We start from the raw sequence: 19,255 nt of genomic DNA on the forward strand, positions 1-19,255 counted from the left end.
ATCAGCAGTACTAGGTACTAGCTGACGGACGTGATTTCACCCGCGTGGTTCCCGTTCCGGTAGGAATACGGGGATAATATAATATAGCCTATAGCCTTCCTCTATAGGGCTATCACTTAACAAATTATTCTATTTTGATTATTACAAATACTCATCTTTCATCATCATAACAGCCGATGGACGTCTACTGCTGGACATAGACCTCTTGCATGGCCTTCCAAACAAAACGGTCTTGAGCCGCGAGCATCCAGCGGCTCCCTGCAACCGCTTGATGTCCTCGGTCCACCTAGTGGGGGGTCGACCAACACTGCACTTTCGCACATTCCAGCACTTTGGGACCCCAACATCCATCGGCTCTTCGAACCATGTATCATAAAAAGGCTCAAAAGCAATCATCTTTACTAAAACCAAACTAAGCTTTTTGGTAGAATTGTTAAATACTTACTGATTTAGAATATTTTTACCTACCTATAGGTAGTTACATAACGGACTTTTTTTTCAGTTAGTATTCAAACATAGCAAACATTCCGATATTTTGACTCCTGTAGAAAGCAAAGATGATTTCGAAAATGAACAGGACCTATTTGACGACAGAGCAACAACAGCAGTTCAGCAAAGATTGACAGATATACCGCAGGATAGGCTAACAGAAAAGGACGAAGTTGAAGGCGAAAATAAAATTAAAGTATGTGTTGAATAAATAGCTAACACATTTTAGATTTTTTCATTAAATAGATAGTAAATGTACCTATAATCCTTACATATTCCGCAATTCTTTTTAAATAACACGATCCATTCATTGATGATGATTCATTCATGATTTTCAAATAATATGAAATTCATATTTTGTAAAATAATGTAGGTAGGTATGTATGACGAACATCGTACGTTAAGCTGTACAAAACAAGATTTTAGATGTCAGCAGTAACGTAGGGTGGCGGCGGCACCCCCGATGCACTCGTCGTCACCTCACGCGTCTTTATTTTAGCGTACGTATCTACTTTAGCTACGACCTGCTTTCCGAGACGTCATATGGATTGTATCTACAGTAAACGCGTTATTTACATTGTCGTCGGGTCACCAGCCACCATCAATAATTTCCCTGTTGATCCATCTATAGATGTATACTGACAATTATGGTCTGGTGTGAGGTCCACTTGTGTCCGTAAGAGGAGTCTAGTCTAGAACATGCTATGTCCACTTGTATAGCTTATAATATTGTCTAGAATCTAGACAATGTTCTATGTAGGTAAGTTAGAAAAATAAAATGCAAAAAAATATTATGATTTTCCTTGTTTATTTTTAATTACAATAATTGCAAATTCGCAACAAATGACAATGAAAATTTGTCTTACAACTTTTTTTAGTTAGTCACATAAATTGTCAACATGATATTGTCTTATTAAGCTATATATAAAGTTGCAGAATACACCACAATAAAGGACTTTGATTTCAAATGATTACTAGCTTACAGTAATAGTATAAAGTAGGTATATAATATGAACTAAAAACAAAAAAAAAAACAATAATTTCATCTTTTATAATATCATACAGCCGTAGTTTAATATTTTACCATTACAGTACTGTTATGATACCAATTTTTAATTAATCACAGTGATCAAAATCTATGGGTATCAAAAACTGCAATGTAAATTAATATGAGGGTATTTGACACTTTAGCATACCTACTCTTTGAGTATAGAACATGATGTATGTACAATAATGTATGTATTTTTATCATATATAGGAAATGGTCCATTTCAGGTTCACTTTTGTACCCCGTATCATTAGAATTAAAAAAATACAAGGATTGTGTTAAAATCTTAATAAGTGACTAAATGTAACAAAATAAAAAGAAATAAATAAAATAAAAACCCAGATGGCGCCCGCAACTATGACATGAAAATTAACAGCAAACATCAAAACGACTACTGCGTTGAAAACGTCATCAATCCGCCATTATTACCCATAATAGTTACTGTTGCATTTCGTGGGAGAGAATGAATATTATTTCGAAAGAATTAAAGTAAATTCGTAAAAAAAAATTCATTTTCTAATATTTCCGTCAGGGTACAATGACCGATTATGGGCTCCACACAATTTTAGACCATCTCCTATAAGATAACATAACATTATTTATTTACTCCATTTTACATTTATGATTTCTTACTCGCGCTAAAAGCTTTCAATTTTAACCGCGCAGTTTTAACTTTAAGTATCTCGTTTTATCTAAACGAAATTCCAATCAAAATATGTAATTAAAAAAAACTGTACAGTTAAAACTGATGGGACACTACACAAGTACGAATTAACTGAACAGTTCGACTGTTCCATTAAAAGTGAACGTCTATAGAAAAGCGTAAAGCGCCATGACAACGAGCAAACTTTGGTCAAATCAAAATCTGTTTATCAAATAATAATTTGCGGCTATGTTTGAAGCGTTTGTCAAACATGGCTTGATGTAAAATTCTAGTTTCACAAATATATTTGTCAAACATGTTTATTTGTTTCCAATGCATGTGTGAATAAAATTTATCAGAGTAATGGAATAAACATCACATGGCTACTAAATCGAAATATTCCTGAATGGGAACTCAGATTAGTAAAATACTTATTAATATTAATTACCAAATATGTAAAACAGTTTATTATGGCATTCTACAGCTGCAAATCTCGATTTGTGTCCCTAAAACAATGATTAGGAAATATATTTAACTTTTGTTTAAGAATAGTTAAAATGTCAATTACCCTACAATTAATATTTATTATTATCTATAGTGCAATTTGTTTTAGAAACCACTATAATGAACAGTTATTTTATGTTTAACATGATTGACTATAGCACCCCGTATATTGTCCAGCAAACCTAAGCTGTGGTGGGGTGGTGGGAACAATATTCACAAGTCCACAGCTCACAACGCACCATTAGAAAAATAAATTATAGACGATTCTAACCTACACTTCTGCTTATCTTGGCATATTATGTTCTCTGCACATCTGTAACAGACAAGCTATTAAAAATACTGTTTAATTTAACACAAGCGCGTTATGAACCCTCATAACTTTATTTTCAAGCAGACAGTGTCAAGACACAACACGTCAGAAAATTTATATCCACATTAATTGTCTGACGTGTCGTGTCGTGACGCATCAGAACAGAATCAGTATCATACATTTTGTATGCGGCACATCAGAAGCCATCACGACATGTCACAACACATGTGTAAACGTTGCAAGTTTATTACAAGCACCATTTTCAAAGGGTAAAATATAAAATTCTTTTTACCAACTATACCTAACGGTTTTGGGGGGAAAGGTAAAATGGATCGATAGTCTACATCAACTGCTTAGTTTATCGTAAGTAAAACTATTTTTAAAATTTTACTGTAACCGACAGTAACATCTTTGGAGTAAGTGCTTATAATTGATATTTATTAGCGCAAGCGACATTAGTTGAATAGTATTTTAAAGTAAAATAAAAAAAAAACATACATCGTTAACGAAATCGCAAACGTCTAAACGTAATAAAATTCCTTGAAATAAGACAGCAAAATTGTTGTGATAAAATTCCTAATCCTATATTAAGTTTCAATGTAGTAACACAAAAAATATTCTCCTGTAAAGGATTTTGTCGGTTACGATAATCCAGCAGATAAGGGTAAATTCGATATAAAAATTTTCATTGGAATTGATAGTGATTTGAATCTTACATGGAGCCTAAACTCACCATGCTGCTCCAATGAGGGTTAAAATATGACAATAAATAATAATTTATTGTAACATTGAATCTATATTATAATTGAACAGGCTCGAAACTACTAAATTAATTTAAAAAATTCGCAGACTATAGACTATATTTTATAACCATATTCCCTTGGGAAACGCTGTTGGAACCGCAGGGTGTCTACAAATGTGTTATAATAAAGGTATAATGAACGGATCTCTTACTGCAGTTGAACAGGACAGGGCAGTATAGTTGGCCTGCGGGTTAGGAGAGCCGGCGAATGTGTTCATCTGCGTGGGCGGCGGGTGCGTGGCCAGGGGGGAGACCGGGGGCGCCATGCCGCTGCCCCCCCCGCCGGCGTTGGCCGGGCTGTTGGTCGACAGGCGCGAGAAGGCCGCCAACGCGTCGGGGAAGTTGGGTGGCGTCGCTGGGGTGTTACACGGAGTCATTAATTGCTGAAACATTTGAACACACTTTAATAAAGTGTCCGGTGGACTTAGGCTTCGCTTTGAGTTATGTCCCTAAAGAGATGGGAATAACACCGCCATTAGTAAACCTATTTTCTCTATTTCTTCTTACAAGATTTGTCATTGGTATGGTAGGCCAACTGATGTGATTGTAATCAAGACTAGCTTGACAATTTAAACTCTAATAATCTAACGTTTCGTCATTTATTTTTAGATACAGTGTTAAAAATAAATCTAGTTGTTTGTTATTTTCATTTTGATTTAGCAAAAACCTGAATTCGGTCATATAAATAAGGGTTGAATTATGTGTCCGATTTCTGTGTGGTATGTAAGTCTTAAGAGTTATTTATTATTAGCCACTGCCGACGTCATGAACTTGAGGAAGGGAAAAAAATTCAATATTAAGAATTTAAAAAAAAGGAAATCAATTTTAGAAATTCAATTGAAGTAATCGTACTTGAAAAATTTATTTACGAAACGAGTGATAAACGTGCTTAAATCAAAATACATAAGTTAGGTATCATCTAAATATAATCCTTTTTTTGTTTTTCCTACAGTAATGAGGTTGGGTAAGAAGAAGGGTCCCTAGCTTACCGTACCTCTTCCCTACTCCTACCTTTACCATACTTCTTCCCTACCCTACCTCTCTTTTAAATATTATTACGAATTGTTTGTATGGAAGTATAGAATACTGTTGTTAAGACTAAAAAAAAAACTAATTTTTATATTACACAAACCTTGACCTTACTATAACAAATATATAAAACCAAGAATTATTCAATTTGGTGCCAGTGTCCAAAAGTTATTAGCATACACACATTTCTATATATATGTATAGATTAATATTTATAAAGATATCTAATAGTCCTAAGCTTATTAATCGAATTTACTTTTATTAACTTAAGAACAAGTTAATTGTAATTATTATTAGGTGTAAAATGACTAGCGATTTATACCCCCATTTTCAATTTGTTTGTTCGTAAACAGTGTGTTTGATAAACATAGTTACTGAGACTTTCAACACATTCAGTAGAAACACTGGTGTCCAGATATTCCAGATAACTTTAGACATGTAAGAAGGATTCAACATACCTGAGGATAATGTGGTGCTGCTATACCATTGGCTCCAGAAGGAATGGCTACTTCTTGAAAGAATATTGACAATGCTGTCTGGAACACATAATTTAAAATAAAACATTATTGAAAATAATATGTACAAATATTGTTTATTTCTATAATAAGTATATAATATACTATGTGTATATGTAATTAAGAATCAATTGCCTCTTTACAAACTTCACTTTACTGGCGCGACCTTCATAGATGCGAAAATACAATGCCTACACTGAGGACATAGTATGAAACTGTATTGGAGAAGTTCTGCATTTTGTATAAATAATTTATATGTATAGTGGCTAACCCTATTCTACAGCACTACTTGATATGTACTGTTTGCCAACAACAAATATGATATATAGTAGAAAATGCATGTCATTTCATAATTTATTCTCTCTCATTTATTTATTACTTCTTTTTTTTTTAAATTTTTAGCAATATAAGTATAAAATACAAAACATTATTAAAAATTTATAAAAAAAAATTCACCCTCCCGCTGCGGGACATTTGAGTGTCCAAGCAACCGGTGGTCAGGGCTCCAGAGTGAGGAACCTCCTCACAATACGCGCCGTCTCAAGAATCACTGCCTTTTGTATCCGACTCTTGATACAACAGTTAAGCGAAAGCTTCTTAAGGTGTTGGTCGAAGCTTTTCGCTATAAGACCATTGACTGAAACAACTATCGGAACAATAATAGTTGACTCAACATTCCACATGGCGGTAATCTCGTGAGCAAGGTCCAAGTATTTTGATACTTTTTCCTTTTCGGCTTTAACCAGATTATCGTCATGTGGAACAGTAATATCAACAATTATTGCACGACCCACTGACCGATCGACTAGCACTATATCAGGTCTATTGGCTACAATTTATTTATTTTTAATTATAGATTATTTGGTCACAAAATGTTATTCAAAATATTTTAACTATATCTAATCATTGTAAGCTTATTAATCAAATTAATTTTCATTAATTTAAGAATAAGTTAAAATGTGTGATATGACTAGCAATTTATACCCTCATTTTTAATTTGTTTTTTGGTAAACAGTACAGGTACATATTGAGTAGGGCTGTAGTAAAAATATTGTGCTTGTCATGTTTTCAACCATACTCTTGGAAGTGCCATTCTTTAAGGTTCATCCTCTGACCCAATTTCAGATAAAGACACATAATATTTTTTTTTTTTGTTTTAACTATGTTAACTTCAGCGTACAGAAATAAAAGGATAATAGTATAATAGTAGGCCACTGAATGTCTGACTAAGCACAACTTAGCATTATGTTTGTTGAATGTTTACAATAAGATCAGTGGGAATGAAAATGAATAAACAGCATATTAATTCTGATAAATAAATAGATATCCTTGTTTTTCATCATTATTTATAATTCAAAATTCAAATATTTCAAGTAGGCTCAGTTTACAAGCACTTTTGATATGTCAGTTGACTATTTGTAAAGATTCTACCACTGGTTTGGAAGGCTGGTTCTGCTGAGAAGAAACCGGTAAGAAACTCAACAGTACAGCTAACAGTTTAAGGAGCTGAATCCATTTTGAACTATGCTGCTCTGTAAGGCAGCCTTTGTATTTGGACTAATATAAATAGACAGATATCCCTTGTCCAAGTAATAAGGAGCTGTTCTGAGAAACTGAGAAAGATCTGGATTGCCTTGTCAATGTTGGTGACCCCACATGTGGATGGTGGTGTATCTCATAGATATCTTCAAATAACAGTTAATAGGCAGTTATTTATGCTGCATCATCACCAGAGATGTAATTTATCTTAGATATAAGTATCTGAAATACAGATATAGGATACAAAATATGTATTTATATCTTGTTTTTGAAATACTTTTTTTTTATTTAGATACATTTTCCTGGTATCTTAGTATTTTGAAGATACTTTGTTCCCCAATACTTTTACTAAAAAAAACATCCGCAGTGTTTCTTTCCGAACGCACTTGAACGCAGCGCGTCGTTTTAAAATTTAGTTGATATTTCAAAAAATTTAGCTTGGTACCAAATTTTTGTTCCCGATAATATCGACTATTGCTCCATCAGGCTTAGAAGGTGAATATTCTCTAATTTCTCAAACAAATAAACTTAAGTTAAAAGATATTACTAGCTGATAATGTAGCTTTCTATTGGTGAAATAGTTTTTAAAATTGGTCCACTAGTTCAATTAAATGTTGTTTCTTTACAAAAGTATGTTATCTTTAAATAGTATTTGGAAGATTTCTATTTGAAAGAGGCATTTTGTATCTAGTATTTCAGATACCTTTTGAAAAGTTTTTGTATCTGGTATCTGAAATGCTTTTTTTTTAAGTATCTTGCATCTTGTATTTCAGATACTTTGTATAGGGTATCTTATACATCATCACTTACTTTGTAATGTGTTTGCAGTCAAGGCAAGCTCATCATTAAAGAAACTGCCTACAGTTTGTAGCATAGCAAAATTATGCTAAAAACTGTAAGCAGTTTTGTATACCCTATACAATCTGAAATGATAGGTTAAATAACATATCATATTAAAGAAAAATATGCTAGCAAAGTCTGTCCGCAGATTGAGTGACAATGTAACAGACATTGAGTTTTAATAACTGTTGTTTTTGTTCAGTGCTTCCAAAATAGCCAGTGCCTATTACTGAGATGAAATATCTTAGCATTCCATAGATTCACTGTGCGGGTGCCGGGTCCATCATGTAGCAAAGAGCAAATCCTGAGATATCAAAAAAAACTCCAGATTTGTGGCCGAAGGTGTAGAGTTAAGGAATATCCTTGAACGTTATTAATAGGGTATCTGGCTCGTAATATTTATACTAAAGCCAAACTTGATGTGTTAACAAACAAATTAAAAATGAATGTAGACAATGTATTTCAATATATTTCATACATAATTTTTTTAAATTTATGTATTGTTTCATCACAAAATGTTATTTAAAAGATTTTAAATATATCTGATTGTTCTTATAATATATTAATCTTATTTCCATTAAATTATATTTCCATTTCCATGCCGTGTCTACCTTCATTTAATTGTGCAGAGCCTTGTATTTGTGTTTTTTTTAAGATTGTATTTGTGTAAATGCTGCGACAGTCACTGGTGGACCAAATAAATAAATAAATAAATAAATAAATAAATAAATAAATAAATTAGAAAAACAAGTTAATTAAAATTGTTATTAGGTACATAAAAAAAATTGTTTTTTTTAAATTTGTTTGTATAAAAGCATTCTACATCAAGTTTGAGTTTAGTTCAGTATTTGCTATTTGCTTTACCAATTATATAATAAATATTTCTTCTTTCTTCTGGGCCGTTTCTGCACTTAGCCATGTGATTGGCCATTGCATGTGAAGTTTAGATACTTTGTCTAACACTAATCCTAGTAGAAGCAGAACAAGCAATAGGGATGTTTTACCAATTTTTCAGGTTTAAACAGAACAAATTAAAAATTTAGAACTAAGAGACATTTAGATTTTCCTCCTTTTTGTAATTGATTATAAAGGGTGTAAAGTAAACATCATCTAATTATGTCAGTTATTTCTACTTAACCTTTGAAAAAAAAATAGTTATTAGCATTTCTGATAGTACCTACCATGCTTTCTTGTTACTTCTGCTTAATTTTTTTGGTTGGATTTGTTTATATCGTCAGTAGGTAGGTATACATTATAACAACAATCAAGGAAAAGATAACAAGAACATAAAAAAATCTAGTCTCACTGTTACATCATAAATGTGATCATGATCACATTATTAAATTTGTTCAACATACAACACATTCAACTTGTGTAAATGGATATAATTATCAATCTTACATAATATTTTCATTATTCAATTGAAGCTAGCTTAATAAATGCAAATTGAAAAAACTTTGAGGAATTTAATAGCAAGACAATAACATTACGTCTATTGTTATTAAGGATTTATTATTGTTGTCAGTATCAATGTGCGCTTCTAGATACGGTCAAGGTAATTGATCGTTACAACTGGCCCACAAAAGGAGTGACTTAATTTACTTTATTGTGTAATATTCGCTATTATAACGAGTTAAAATCTACTGTATGACACATGAAAAAGGAAAAAATGCAGGCATTTCTACATTTTATTGTTTGTTTACATATATTTTATAGATTTACCTCAAATTGCCAATGTGCTGCTTGAAGTAGTTGTTTAGCTTGTTCTCGAGCACATCCAGCCACTGATACGAATTGATTTATCATAACTTGTTCACGTAAAGAATCCATTTTAAAATGTCCTGCTAACCAGGTTTTAGAAATGAGACAAGAAATAGCCGCTGTGCTGTAGCAAATGAATGTTTATCCAGGATATGAATGCAAAGTGCAAAGCAAATGTAAACGTAGATAAAATAATAATATTATTGGTTGGGCTCACAGAATAATAGGGTAATACTTATGAGAGGAAAAGAGATAACATGACATGACGTTCTTGTTACTTCCAAAGAGTATATAGTCTCACAATATGTCTTGATCTTAGAGTAACTTATTCTTTGGTCTTGATTTGATCGTAATAATTGTAATTTTGTATCATCTTGTACTCTCTTTGCCTTTGCCTTCCTGGGAAAGTTGGAAAGTCTGCAGTGGTCTGTGGTAGAAATCACTTTTAGCCGACTTCAGCCTATATGGACTTGTATGCAAGGCCGTAAAAAAAATTAAAAAACAAAATTAGCCTACTTCAATTATTTTTTTCACTTATTTTTTGACGTAGAGAGATTAAAATAGTAATAGGCTAATAGCTAAATTCTATCTTTTGCAGCTATACTAGTCCCGCTTAGTCCATAGGACAAAAAAATAACTTTCATAGATTTATTACCACAGATTTAATGTAGAAAGATCGGCGATGAGAAAGAGACAACGTTATTACAATACAACCATAGCACAATACGTTAGAGGGAAATAGATAGACAACAATAGAACACAGGACCCGTGTTGTTGGAGAATTAGGGTGCGATACAAGTCCATAAGTATTTAGTCTGAGAAAGTCTCCCGTGGTCTGTGATCGGTCTGACTTACAAGCAAAGAATATATACTCTCTACGAGAGACTTACAAGCAAAGAATAAAACTCTCTACGAGAGTATAAATTCTTACAAGTGACAACCTTACCCTATATTTTTTATTTGATATTTATTGTCTGTGACCTAACCTAAAAATAAATTTAACCATACACTCTTTAACAAGTTAATAATTATTTTTGAGTGTTATGTTGTTTTACCATGAATACAAACAATAATTCTGAAGAACCAATTATAAAGAAAAGCCGCATAGAAAATGAACGTGAGTTTAAAGTTGTAATTCGCCGAAAATCATTGTCAGAAACTGTTGTTGTATTAAAATTGATTTTGTGAACTTTAAATAAGTTTAAATTCACACTAAACTCTTTGTTATTCTCGTGTACACTTATATATCGTGTGAATATCATTTTTAAATGAACATAAAACTTTAATAAATAAAATTAAAAAGTTCAAGTATTTGCTGAAAGAATGTCTTTTTTTATTTAATTGTATTACTTATTTTACATGATGAGATCTTATAGTATAATGGATATCTTGAATACTTAATTTCTAAAATTGCAGGCTCAATAGACACATCATTACTAGGCAAAGTGGAGCAAAAAGTTAGGATACGAGTTCGCAAAAAGCATATTCCAAAGTTCCGGCTGATTACCACTGGGATAAATGCTCTGCTGACCACACCTTCACATGACAGAGTACCTTTGACCCTCACAGATGTACAGCATTTGTTGTTGCATTCCCTATTAGGCAACCTCAACCTGGCTCAGTCACCACGCTGGTATGTACTAGACAAATGTGACCACATAAAGCAAACCACATGTCTCATAGTGGAAGGAATCTCTATTAAACATTGGGAGACATACATAGACAGTTTATCAAAAACAAAGAAAATATTCAATGATATAATAGAGACTCTTACACCCTCTGTTTATGGTGGGTCTTTAGTAAAGGAGATAGCATTGGTTCCTCTTTCTGAAGCTGATAAAGAAAGTTTAATACAAAAATATGGCAGTATGAACTTGGCTCTAGAGGTAAGAAAAGATTTAAATATTATGATGAAAGCTGTTTTTCCTATTGGTGATGAAGCAACAGAGTCATTGGATGAATCCAGCTTTGAGGAGAAATTTCCAAGGACACAATTAATTCTTTCAGCCTGGCAGTTAATAGAGGAAAATTATCCTGTGCCTTTGAAAGGTAAATTAAAAACAATTTATGCAGATTATGTTCTATCAAATGTAGAGTATAAACCTGTAACAGCAAAATCACCAATGTTTGGATTAGACTGTGAAATGTGTCTCACAGATGCTGGTTCAGAACTAACACGAGTATCTATAGTCAATGAGAAACATAAAACAATATATGAATCTCTAGTTAAGCCCTATAACAAAATAGTTGACTATTTGACACGCTTTTCTGGTATCACTGAGACATTATTAAAAAATGTAACAAAGCGGCTAGAAGATGTACAAAAAGAATTAAGAGAATTACTACCACCAGATGCCATTTTGGTTGGCCAGTCGTTACAGTCAGATCTCCACGCCTTGAAAATGATGCATCCATATGTAATAGACACTAGTACTATATACAATGTGACTGGTGAGAGATCGCGAAAGCCAAAACTGAAAGTGTTAGCAAAAGAATTTTTGAATCAAGATATTCAAAACAGTAAGAGTGGTCACTGTTCAGTTGAAGATTCACTTGCTTCGTTAAAGCTAGTTCAGCTGAAGCTTAGCAAGAGCATGGAGTTTGGAGACGCTGTGCACACTAACAGACAAAGCTATAAAGATAATGTTATAAAGAAGGCCATACAGCAACAGCAAGAGTATGCTTTATCTATATTCAACCATATAATTGATCAGAAAAAAACTTCCATAGTAATTGGATGTGACAATATCACAGGTGATTATCACACATTCTTAACACAGGCTAAAGAAAATCTAAATAATCAATTGAAAAAAGGGAAGCTGAGGAAAGTTAAACTAAATACAGTTGATAGAATGGAAGATGTTATTACAAATATAATGGAAGTTGGAAATGATTACAATTTAGTGATGGGCCATTTGAAAGTGGAATCTGAGTGTGTTAACTCGGAATTGATGCAAAAAATTGATGAATGGGTTGAGAAAATTTGGAACAGTGTGCAAGACACCGCGTTGTATGCTATTGTGTTTGGTGGAACAACTGCTGACAATGGTGTTGCGATGGTGAAAGTGAAAAGTACTTTGTAACCATTTGTGTAGTGAACTTACAAGCACATTCATATGTGTGTACATTACAGTTTTGTATAGGTTGTAAGGTATGTAAATATATGATAATACTATAAAGACAATAAACACTATTTTCTGTGTCTATGTTGCACTTTTAGCTGTTAGAATTGATTATTGATTTCAACTAAGAATGCAGCCTAAGATTGTAAGATGGTTTTTTTTCTACGATCTCACCTGATGCTAAGTAATGATGCAATCTAAGATAGAAGCAGGCTAACTTGTTAGGAGAAGGATGAAGGTTTCTCCACGACATTGTACCAAAACGCTAAATTGCTTGGTAGTAAGTCTTTGTCAGTAGGATGGTAACTAGCCCTGGGCAAAGCCTCCCTGCCAGCCAGTCCTGGACCAATTCAGAAAACCTCAATCGGCTCAGCGAGGGATCGAACCCAGGACCTACATCTTGTAAATACACCATATATACAGCGGTGCCACAGAGGCTGTAAAATTAAATAATAAAAAAATTTAATTTAAATAACATAACTTCAAAATCTTCTGAACCTACAATATTATATTTTACTTACCTTATCCAGTAGCAACATTATTGATGATAATATTTCTTTGATTATCATAATTTTATAAAAATTGGCAAAATTTTATTATTAACAATGATAAATAACACATTTTTGTTTAATTTCCAAATGGTATTTTATTACTTTCACAGTAGACTAAATTAAAAGTATAACTTTTTACATAGTTTCTGTATTTATAATAACAATAAAGATTAAGATTATTAAAGCATTTCATGATGATATTATATTAATGGTTACATCTATATTATAAACTCTGTCCATTACTAGCTGAAATTAATCAACATCAAGCCTATATATTGGACTCAGAATGGGGAAATATACTTATAAATTATATCATATAAATTTAAAATTTTTCAGTAGTTAACATTTAATTTCTTTTTTTATTTTCTATTCTAATTTTTGGCGGAAATTTGTTAAACATGTGCTAAAAATATTTATTAGGGCACAATGTTTGTGCAGAGTTTATTTACAAGATTTTACATGAATATAATTCCCCATTCTGATTATCCCCACATAAATGCATAAATGTGTGGAATTTTATATGTAGCAAAGTCAGACCAAACTGAGGCAAATAACATTTATATTTTGAATCTGTTATCTAAGAGAAGACTATAAAAATACTTATATCAATTACAACTCCTGCCTATACTAAAATTGCTGCTGTAAGATGAATGTATAAATGCACATTGATCAGAAGATCTATTAATATTATCTATGTTAAGGGCCCCTCGCCAATTAACCAACATAGTTGGTGAGAAGCCCTTATATTAAAAGTAGTATTACTATAATTTAATACTGAACTTTTACAGAAGGCATTTAGAGCTTCCTTTATGCATACAATGTACACGCTACTTGATCAAATTAAAAAAAAAAACATGTTTATTTATTTGTCCTGAACAATAAATAGAATAAAAAGATATTTATTCAATTCAGTTCTGACCATAAAATTATAAGTACTTGTACCGAATCGTAAATCTATGATTCTCTGACACGCTACTTTGTTTGTGTGAAATACAAATTATACAAATGGATCTGAAAGTGAAAGATGCGCAAATGATCCTGTGATCCTACGAATTCCGTTTGATCAATTTTCACTCTTCGTAATTTTCATACTGAGAAAATCGTTTCATGAGTAAACTCAAAAATTATAGTCAGAAATTGTAAATATATTCTGGGTTAATCTGATAACATACATAGTTCCTATCTATTAAAAAAATCTGTATCTAAATCACTCCATCCGTTTTGAAGGCACACTTGTTCAAACAAATGGATTTTAAACTTTTAGTATGTACGAAAAGTAACAATAAATAAAGATTCAAGATTAGAATCTTTTTTTAATTATATTTTCGCATGTAAACGCAGAAGGACATGGTCATTCCGTCCATGTTTCGGTCCGAAATTCACTAAAGCCCGAAAGTGCTTATTTAGTGAGTGAGTATATTTGCCCCGTCACAGGATCTACGGCGAGTGAGGGCGGTAGTTCCGCTGCTATGTCAGCCAGCGCTTCCCAACGCGTTGATCGATTGCCATCCGATTGGCTTGGGCTCGTGGATGCTTCAGTCACCTCTTGTCCTCTGTAAATGAATAATACGTGATTCTTTGAGGACATAAATAAACTATCTGATCTGGTACAAATTGTTCAATCAAATAAACTTCCGTCATGTGCAAAAATACTACAATCGAGATAAAACCGGCCAAGTGCGTGTCGGGCCACGCAGTGTAGGGTTCAGTAGACAATGTATTCTGTGCCGTAGTACCAACTACGTTTTTTAAATTGGTCGACTATTACTCTTTAAGTAGTGTGGGACTGTAGACGGGAGTATACGGTTTGCATGTCAACTTGATACCTCTATGCATTCACGCCATAAAGGGTCTTCAAAGACAGACTGACAGACAACAAAGAAAATAGATCTTATGAGGGTTCCGTTTTTCCTTTTTTGTTTTTCCTAAATATAATTTTTGCGTGTTTAACCTATCTACCTCTTTTTTTCTTTTAACATCATTGAGTAGTACCCTTTACATAAGCTCTAAGCTTACTTAGGGGCTAAGTAGTGATGTGTGCATTGTGTAAATATATTTGTTTTATTTACAATTTTTTTTTATCGTTAAGATATGAGAAACTTACTCTTCATCTTCTAGTTGTTCCTCACTACATGCTTTCACTAATTCCGTCGGCTTATCTTCCGTATCCGGAAGTACGTTTTCCTCTTTGTTGTTATTTGTCTCCTCCTGCTCTTCCGTCGTTTGCTCTACTAGGTCATCGAATATAGTTTGTAAAAGTACTTGGTCGGCCACCGCTTGTAGTGATAACTTGTGTTCGTTGTGATCTTCAGTTATTATTTCTTCTTTTTCTAAGACACTGGTGGACTGTTCTGTAAAAAATAGTTTAATGCATATTTTTAACCGACTTCAAAAAAAGGAGGAGGTTCTCAATTACAGAACTTGGAAATTTCTTGAAATTTTGAAATTTTTGTAATTGTGGGTGGATGGGTCAACAGAAATATAGAAGATTTTGAATTTTCATATTTTGTAAGGGTAAATGCTCAGTGCGATCAGTTTGAAGGCGGTACCAAGTTAGTGATGTATTAATTCAAGCCGTTTAAATCATAAAGACTTAGGATTTTCCGACAGTTCTTTCAGAAACGGCTTTAATTAACACAGCACTACCTTGGTACCGCCTTCAAACTGATCGCACTGAGCATTTATCCCTACAAAATATGAATTTATTTTTGAAAATATGAATTAAGAAAAAAATATTTTTCAATCTACGATTCATTATTGCTTTACGCCATTCTGACGTAAAACACAATAGGTTGACTCGCTTTAGCAGTAAAAATCCTGTGACGGCATACGAATCGACACTGGTATATACAGAGTGTCCCGTAATTAATGGATAAAATGCAAACGGTAGATAAATCTAAAACTTATTTGAATAGTTTTCCAAAAATCCATTTTAATTTTTATTTTTATTTTGAGTCACTTTTTTCAATGCTGTAGCTGCTGTAATTATGATTTTAAAGATCTGATTTTTGTTAAATGTTACGAAATAAATTACCAACACACTTTATTACTATTTTTATAAAATAATGTTTTATTTGTTTTGTAGAAGAAGCTTTGAGTACTTGAGCATTGAAAAAACTGATTCAAGATTCGAAAAAAAAATATAACTTGGTCACCCTAGACATTTTTTGAAAACTATTCAAATTAGTTTTAGATAATTAGGTAGTGTAATTACCATTTGCGTTTTATCCAGTAATTACGGGACACCCTGTATATGGTATACTGGTATATAGTACTGGTACAAATATCCAGACAATCTTTGCGTTTTATCTATAAATTAGTAACATTGACCTTATTTTCCCGAATGTAACATAAAAATCAATATATTCAAACCTAGTCATCATCCCCATTAGCCAAATATGTAGGCTAGATCGTGATAAGTGCTTTATTTGTACTTCTTAACAAAGAAGATATAAATACCTAAACATTCGTGCAAAGTTGTTCTATAATAAGAAACAAGTACATAAGAAGATAGGTAATTAGAATATCAGTGCTATATGGAACAGTTAAGCAGTAAAAAGTGCTGAGGGTTGGCATTTTAAATACTTAGATATGCAAAGCTACGCGGAATATACTTCTAACCAAAGATTTCGTAATAGAGATATGTCACTAGCGTGTCAAAACTGAGGCAAACAAAAGCGGCTAATTGACCGCATTTCATTGAGTCGCTTAATAAACAACGAAAGTTATTCAAACAAATAATACCTAAACACATAATTATACACTGCCGAGTTGTGTGTTTGGGAAGTTTAAAAACTATAATGTATGTACATAAATAGTGAAATTAAACACAAAATTGTGCATGTATGCGCGTAGTTGCGGTGATGTTGAAGGCACGTACCATGTCTATAATATAAAATATCGTTGCTTCTAACATACTACGGGTAGGTATAATATTGGAGTTTTCTTATAGATTACTCTCTCTTTGTTCATGTGATCTTTCAGGCAGAAATTAGCGTCACGAAATTAGATCACTATCCGGGATAGTGAAAATCCGTATTTATCCGTAATCCGTAATTACTATTCGACCAGTTTCACGTATCTGGCCAAGGTTGCCAATTTTAAGATATTGTTGAAAAAGCACGCAAGATTCTTGGTTGACTTTAACTCTTACTTCGTTCTACTAAATAGATCGCATAAATTGTCTTAAAACATATCTGCGTAACTACAACTGCATTTTACAACTGACATAATAATATCAGATGCAATTTTCCATTGTGTACAACGTATAATGTTTACCCTAGTCAACAGCCTTGTGCACGCCAGTGGATGATAGTTATACTATATCGATGACATTAGCAAGAACAACACGTGCATGTGCTTACAAAATAATATCTATAAATTTTGCAGGTCACATATTTTACATACAACAATGTAACTTACATAACTGCTATAAATACAATTACCTTGCTCTTGTTCCTCGCTCTTTTTACTTGTAAAAGAACTACTATTTCTAGCTAATTGTATATTGTCCTCTAAACTATCACATGTTGGAAGCACTTGGCTGGCGTGTGTGTCTTTGGTGTCGCTCTCAACTGCCGCGTGGTCTTGTATCTCGTCTTCATCGTCTTTCACATTTCCTGTGACGCTGTTCTTATCATGCTCAGTGTTCTCTGTAAATGTTTTTTTATGTAGTTATAGACGAAGAGCCAGTGACAAATAGACCTTCGTCATTTTATAAAAGCTGAAAGTTTGTCAACTCATGCTTCTACTAAAGATGAGTACCATAACGGTTGAATTCGGTCGCTTTATCTCTATAAGGTGCTAGCTGCTGTTTGGTCTTTGATTGTATTCTTGGGTCATGAAATATTAGGTATTTCTTTCTTCCCCGAAATTCGCAGTAAAATGCTGAAGTTTCAATGTAAAAACCAAACTTACACATTTTTATCTACCTACCCGCAATGTAATATTCTACTTTATGATATACAAAGTAGAAAGTGTCTAAATAAAAACAATACATCCATAACATATCACATGTAAGTTTTCAGATTACCTATTTATTAAACAAGAAAATTATTTGTTCTTAATATAATAGGGCCTAGTAATATAATAGAGCTTATTATAATAGCCAAGAATAGTGTTTATTTTGCATAACGTATGCATACATGACGAATATTTAATAGTTCTTGAATTATTTTATTTTAGAATATAATAGATTAGAATTGCCTCTTCAAATAATAAGGTCGTTAATATAAACGTTCTTGTTTAGTAAAGTAAAATGTTAGAAAAGTACATAACGCTAACAAAAACTTGCGTGGAATCTGAACCTAAACCATATATCACGATAATCTTAAAATAGAAATCACAGTAATGCTATGGAGACTAATTCCTCATCCCACCTTTAACATTGACCTCCAAGCTATTAAGTAAACGTTCAACCCTGAGTCAACATTCATGTCTCGCATGGTAGCTAAGAAAACATAAAACGATAAACAACCATTAAAGTCCAATGATTAGGCACGATTTTCCAGCAAGTTAATGTGATAACTAGTAAGTAATTTGTCTAAAAATAGTCTAAACCTTAAAGAAACTAGTGGGTTTTTTTAAACACAACTCAGTAGGTAAGTAAGTAAATTGACAACAACACGCAAGTTGTCAACAAGTTTCTATTTTTAATGGCGATTTTAAACTTACCGTTTGTGTTAGCGGTTATCTCTGACATGTTTTGAGTGCTGCTAGTGCAGCCCATGGTGTACGGGATGTCTCAAACGATGGCCATGCGTTAGAGAAAAAAAAAATAACAGCAACAGTTATGCCAGCCTTTGACCAGCCGTCTACAAGAACTGAACTCGACTGCGCGCCGTACAAGATCGTATCGTTCATACGTATTATGGGAGGAGGTAGCCCACTCGGTTGACCTCGCACCCCCTTCGCGTTTTTCAAATTAAACGAGTGTAAAGCATTCTTCCACTTTGACGCAATTATTGTACTTTATACCTTGAAGGATTTTCTTTTTGTGAACAGCCGTTCGTGCATATATTCCTCTCTTTGTTGGAATGAAATACTAATTGCTTATAGGTATACCGACGAAATATGTAAAAGCGAGATTAAGATTAACACAAC

General features: G+C 32.8%; 3 protein-coding genes and 1 long non-coding RNA gene across 4 annotated transcripts in view; 2 read left to right on the forward strand and 2 right to left on the reverse strand.

Annotated features, from left to right (window-relative positions):
* Positions 1-19,255, forward strand: part of LOC128198789 (uncharacterized) — a 107,477-nt gene that overhangs the window by 17,857 nt on the left and 70,365 nt on the right. The gene's annotated exons all lie outside the window — the stretch shown is intronic.
* On the reverse strand, positions 1,279-9,690 carry LOC112051646 (UBA-like domain-containing protein 1). The gene is made up of 4 exons (XM_024090371.2): positions 9,442-9,690; positions 5,284-5,361; positions 3,949-4,179; positions 1,279-2,997 (listed from the first exon to the last, which is right to left on the reverse strand). Exons 1-4 carry the CDS (start codon positions 9,547-9,549, stop codon positions 2,968-2,970), a joined length of 447 nt encoding a protein of 148 aa, XP_023946139.1. The 5' UTR covers positions 9,550-9,690; the 3' UTR covers positions 1,279-2,967.
* On the forward strand, positions 10,422-12,684 carry LOC112051645 (RNA exonuclease 5). The gene is made up of 2 exons (XM_024090370.2): positions 10,422-10,597; positions 10,897-12,684. The coding sequence occupies exons 1-2, from the start codon at positions 10,537-10,539 to the stop codon at positions 12,561-12,563; spliced, it is 1,728 nt and encodes a 575-aa protein (XP_023946138.2). The 5' UTR covers positions 10,422-10,536; the 3' UTR covers positions 12,564-12,684.
* LOC112051664 (uncharacterized) lies at positions 14,398-19,169 on the reverse strand. Its single transcript, XM_024090394.2, has 4 exons — positions 18,827-19,169; positions 17,599-17,805; positions 15,258-15,504; positions 14,398-14,706 (listed from the first exon to the last, which is right to left on the reverse strand). Exons 1-4 carry the CDS (start codon positions 18,879-18,881, stop codon positions 14,553-14,555), a joined length of 663 nt encoding a protein of 220 aa, XP_023946162.2. The 5' UTR covers positions 18,882-19,169; the 3' UTR covers positions 14,398-14,552.

The sequence above is a fragment of the Bicyclus anynana genome, chromosome 15 (genome assembly GCF_947172395.1).
Source record: "Bicyclus anynana chromosome 15, ilBicAnyn1.1, whole genome shotgun sequence".
Lineage (NCBI taxonomy): Eukaryota > Metazoa > Arthropoda > Insecta > Lepidoptera > Nymphalidae > Bicyclus > Bicyclus anynana.

Coding starts and splice junctions, on each gene's coding strand:
- LOC112051646 (XM_024090371.2), bottom strand. CDS start 9,549: ATGGATTCTTTACGTGAACAAGTTATGATAAATCAATTCGTATCAGTG. Junction 4,180..5,283: donor CAGCACCACATTATCCTCAG/GTATGTTGAATC, acceptor CAAATGTTTCAG/CAATTAATGACTCCGTGTAA. Junction 2,998..3,948: donor CCCTGTCCTGTTCAACTGCA/GTAAGAGATCCG, acceptor TGTCTGTTACAG/ATGTGCAGAGAACATAATAT.
- LOC112051645 (XM_024090370.2), top strand. CDS start 10,537: ATGAATACAAACAATAATTCTGAAGAACCAATTATAAAGAAAAGCCGC. Junction 10,598..10,896: donor AAGCCGCATAGAAAATGAAC/GTGAGTTTAAAG, acceptor CTAAAATTGCAG/GCTCAATAGACACATCATTA.
- LOC112051664 (XM_024090394.2), bottom strand. CDS start 18,881: ATGGGCTGCACTAGCAGCACTCAAAACATGTCAGAGATAACCGCTAAC. Junction 17,806..18,826: donor GATAACCGCTAACACAAACG/GTAAGTTTAAAA, acceptor AAACATTTACAG/AGAACACTGAGCATGATAAG. Junction 15,505..17,598: donor GAGCGAGGAACAAGAGCAAG/GTAATTGTATTT, acceptor TATTTTTTACAG/AACAGTCCACCAGTGTCTTA.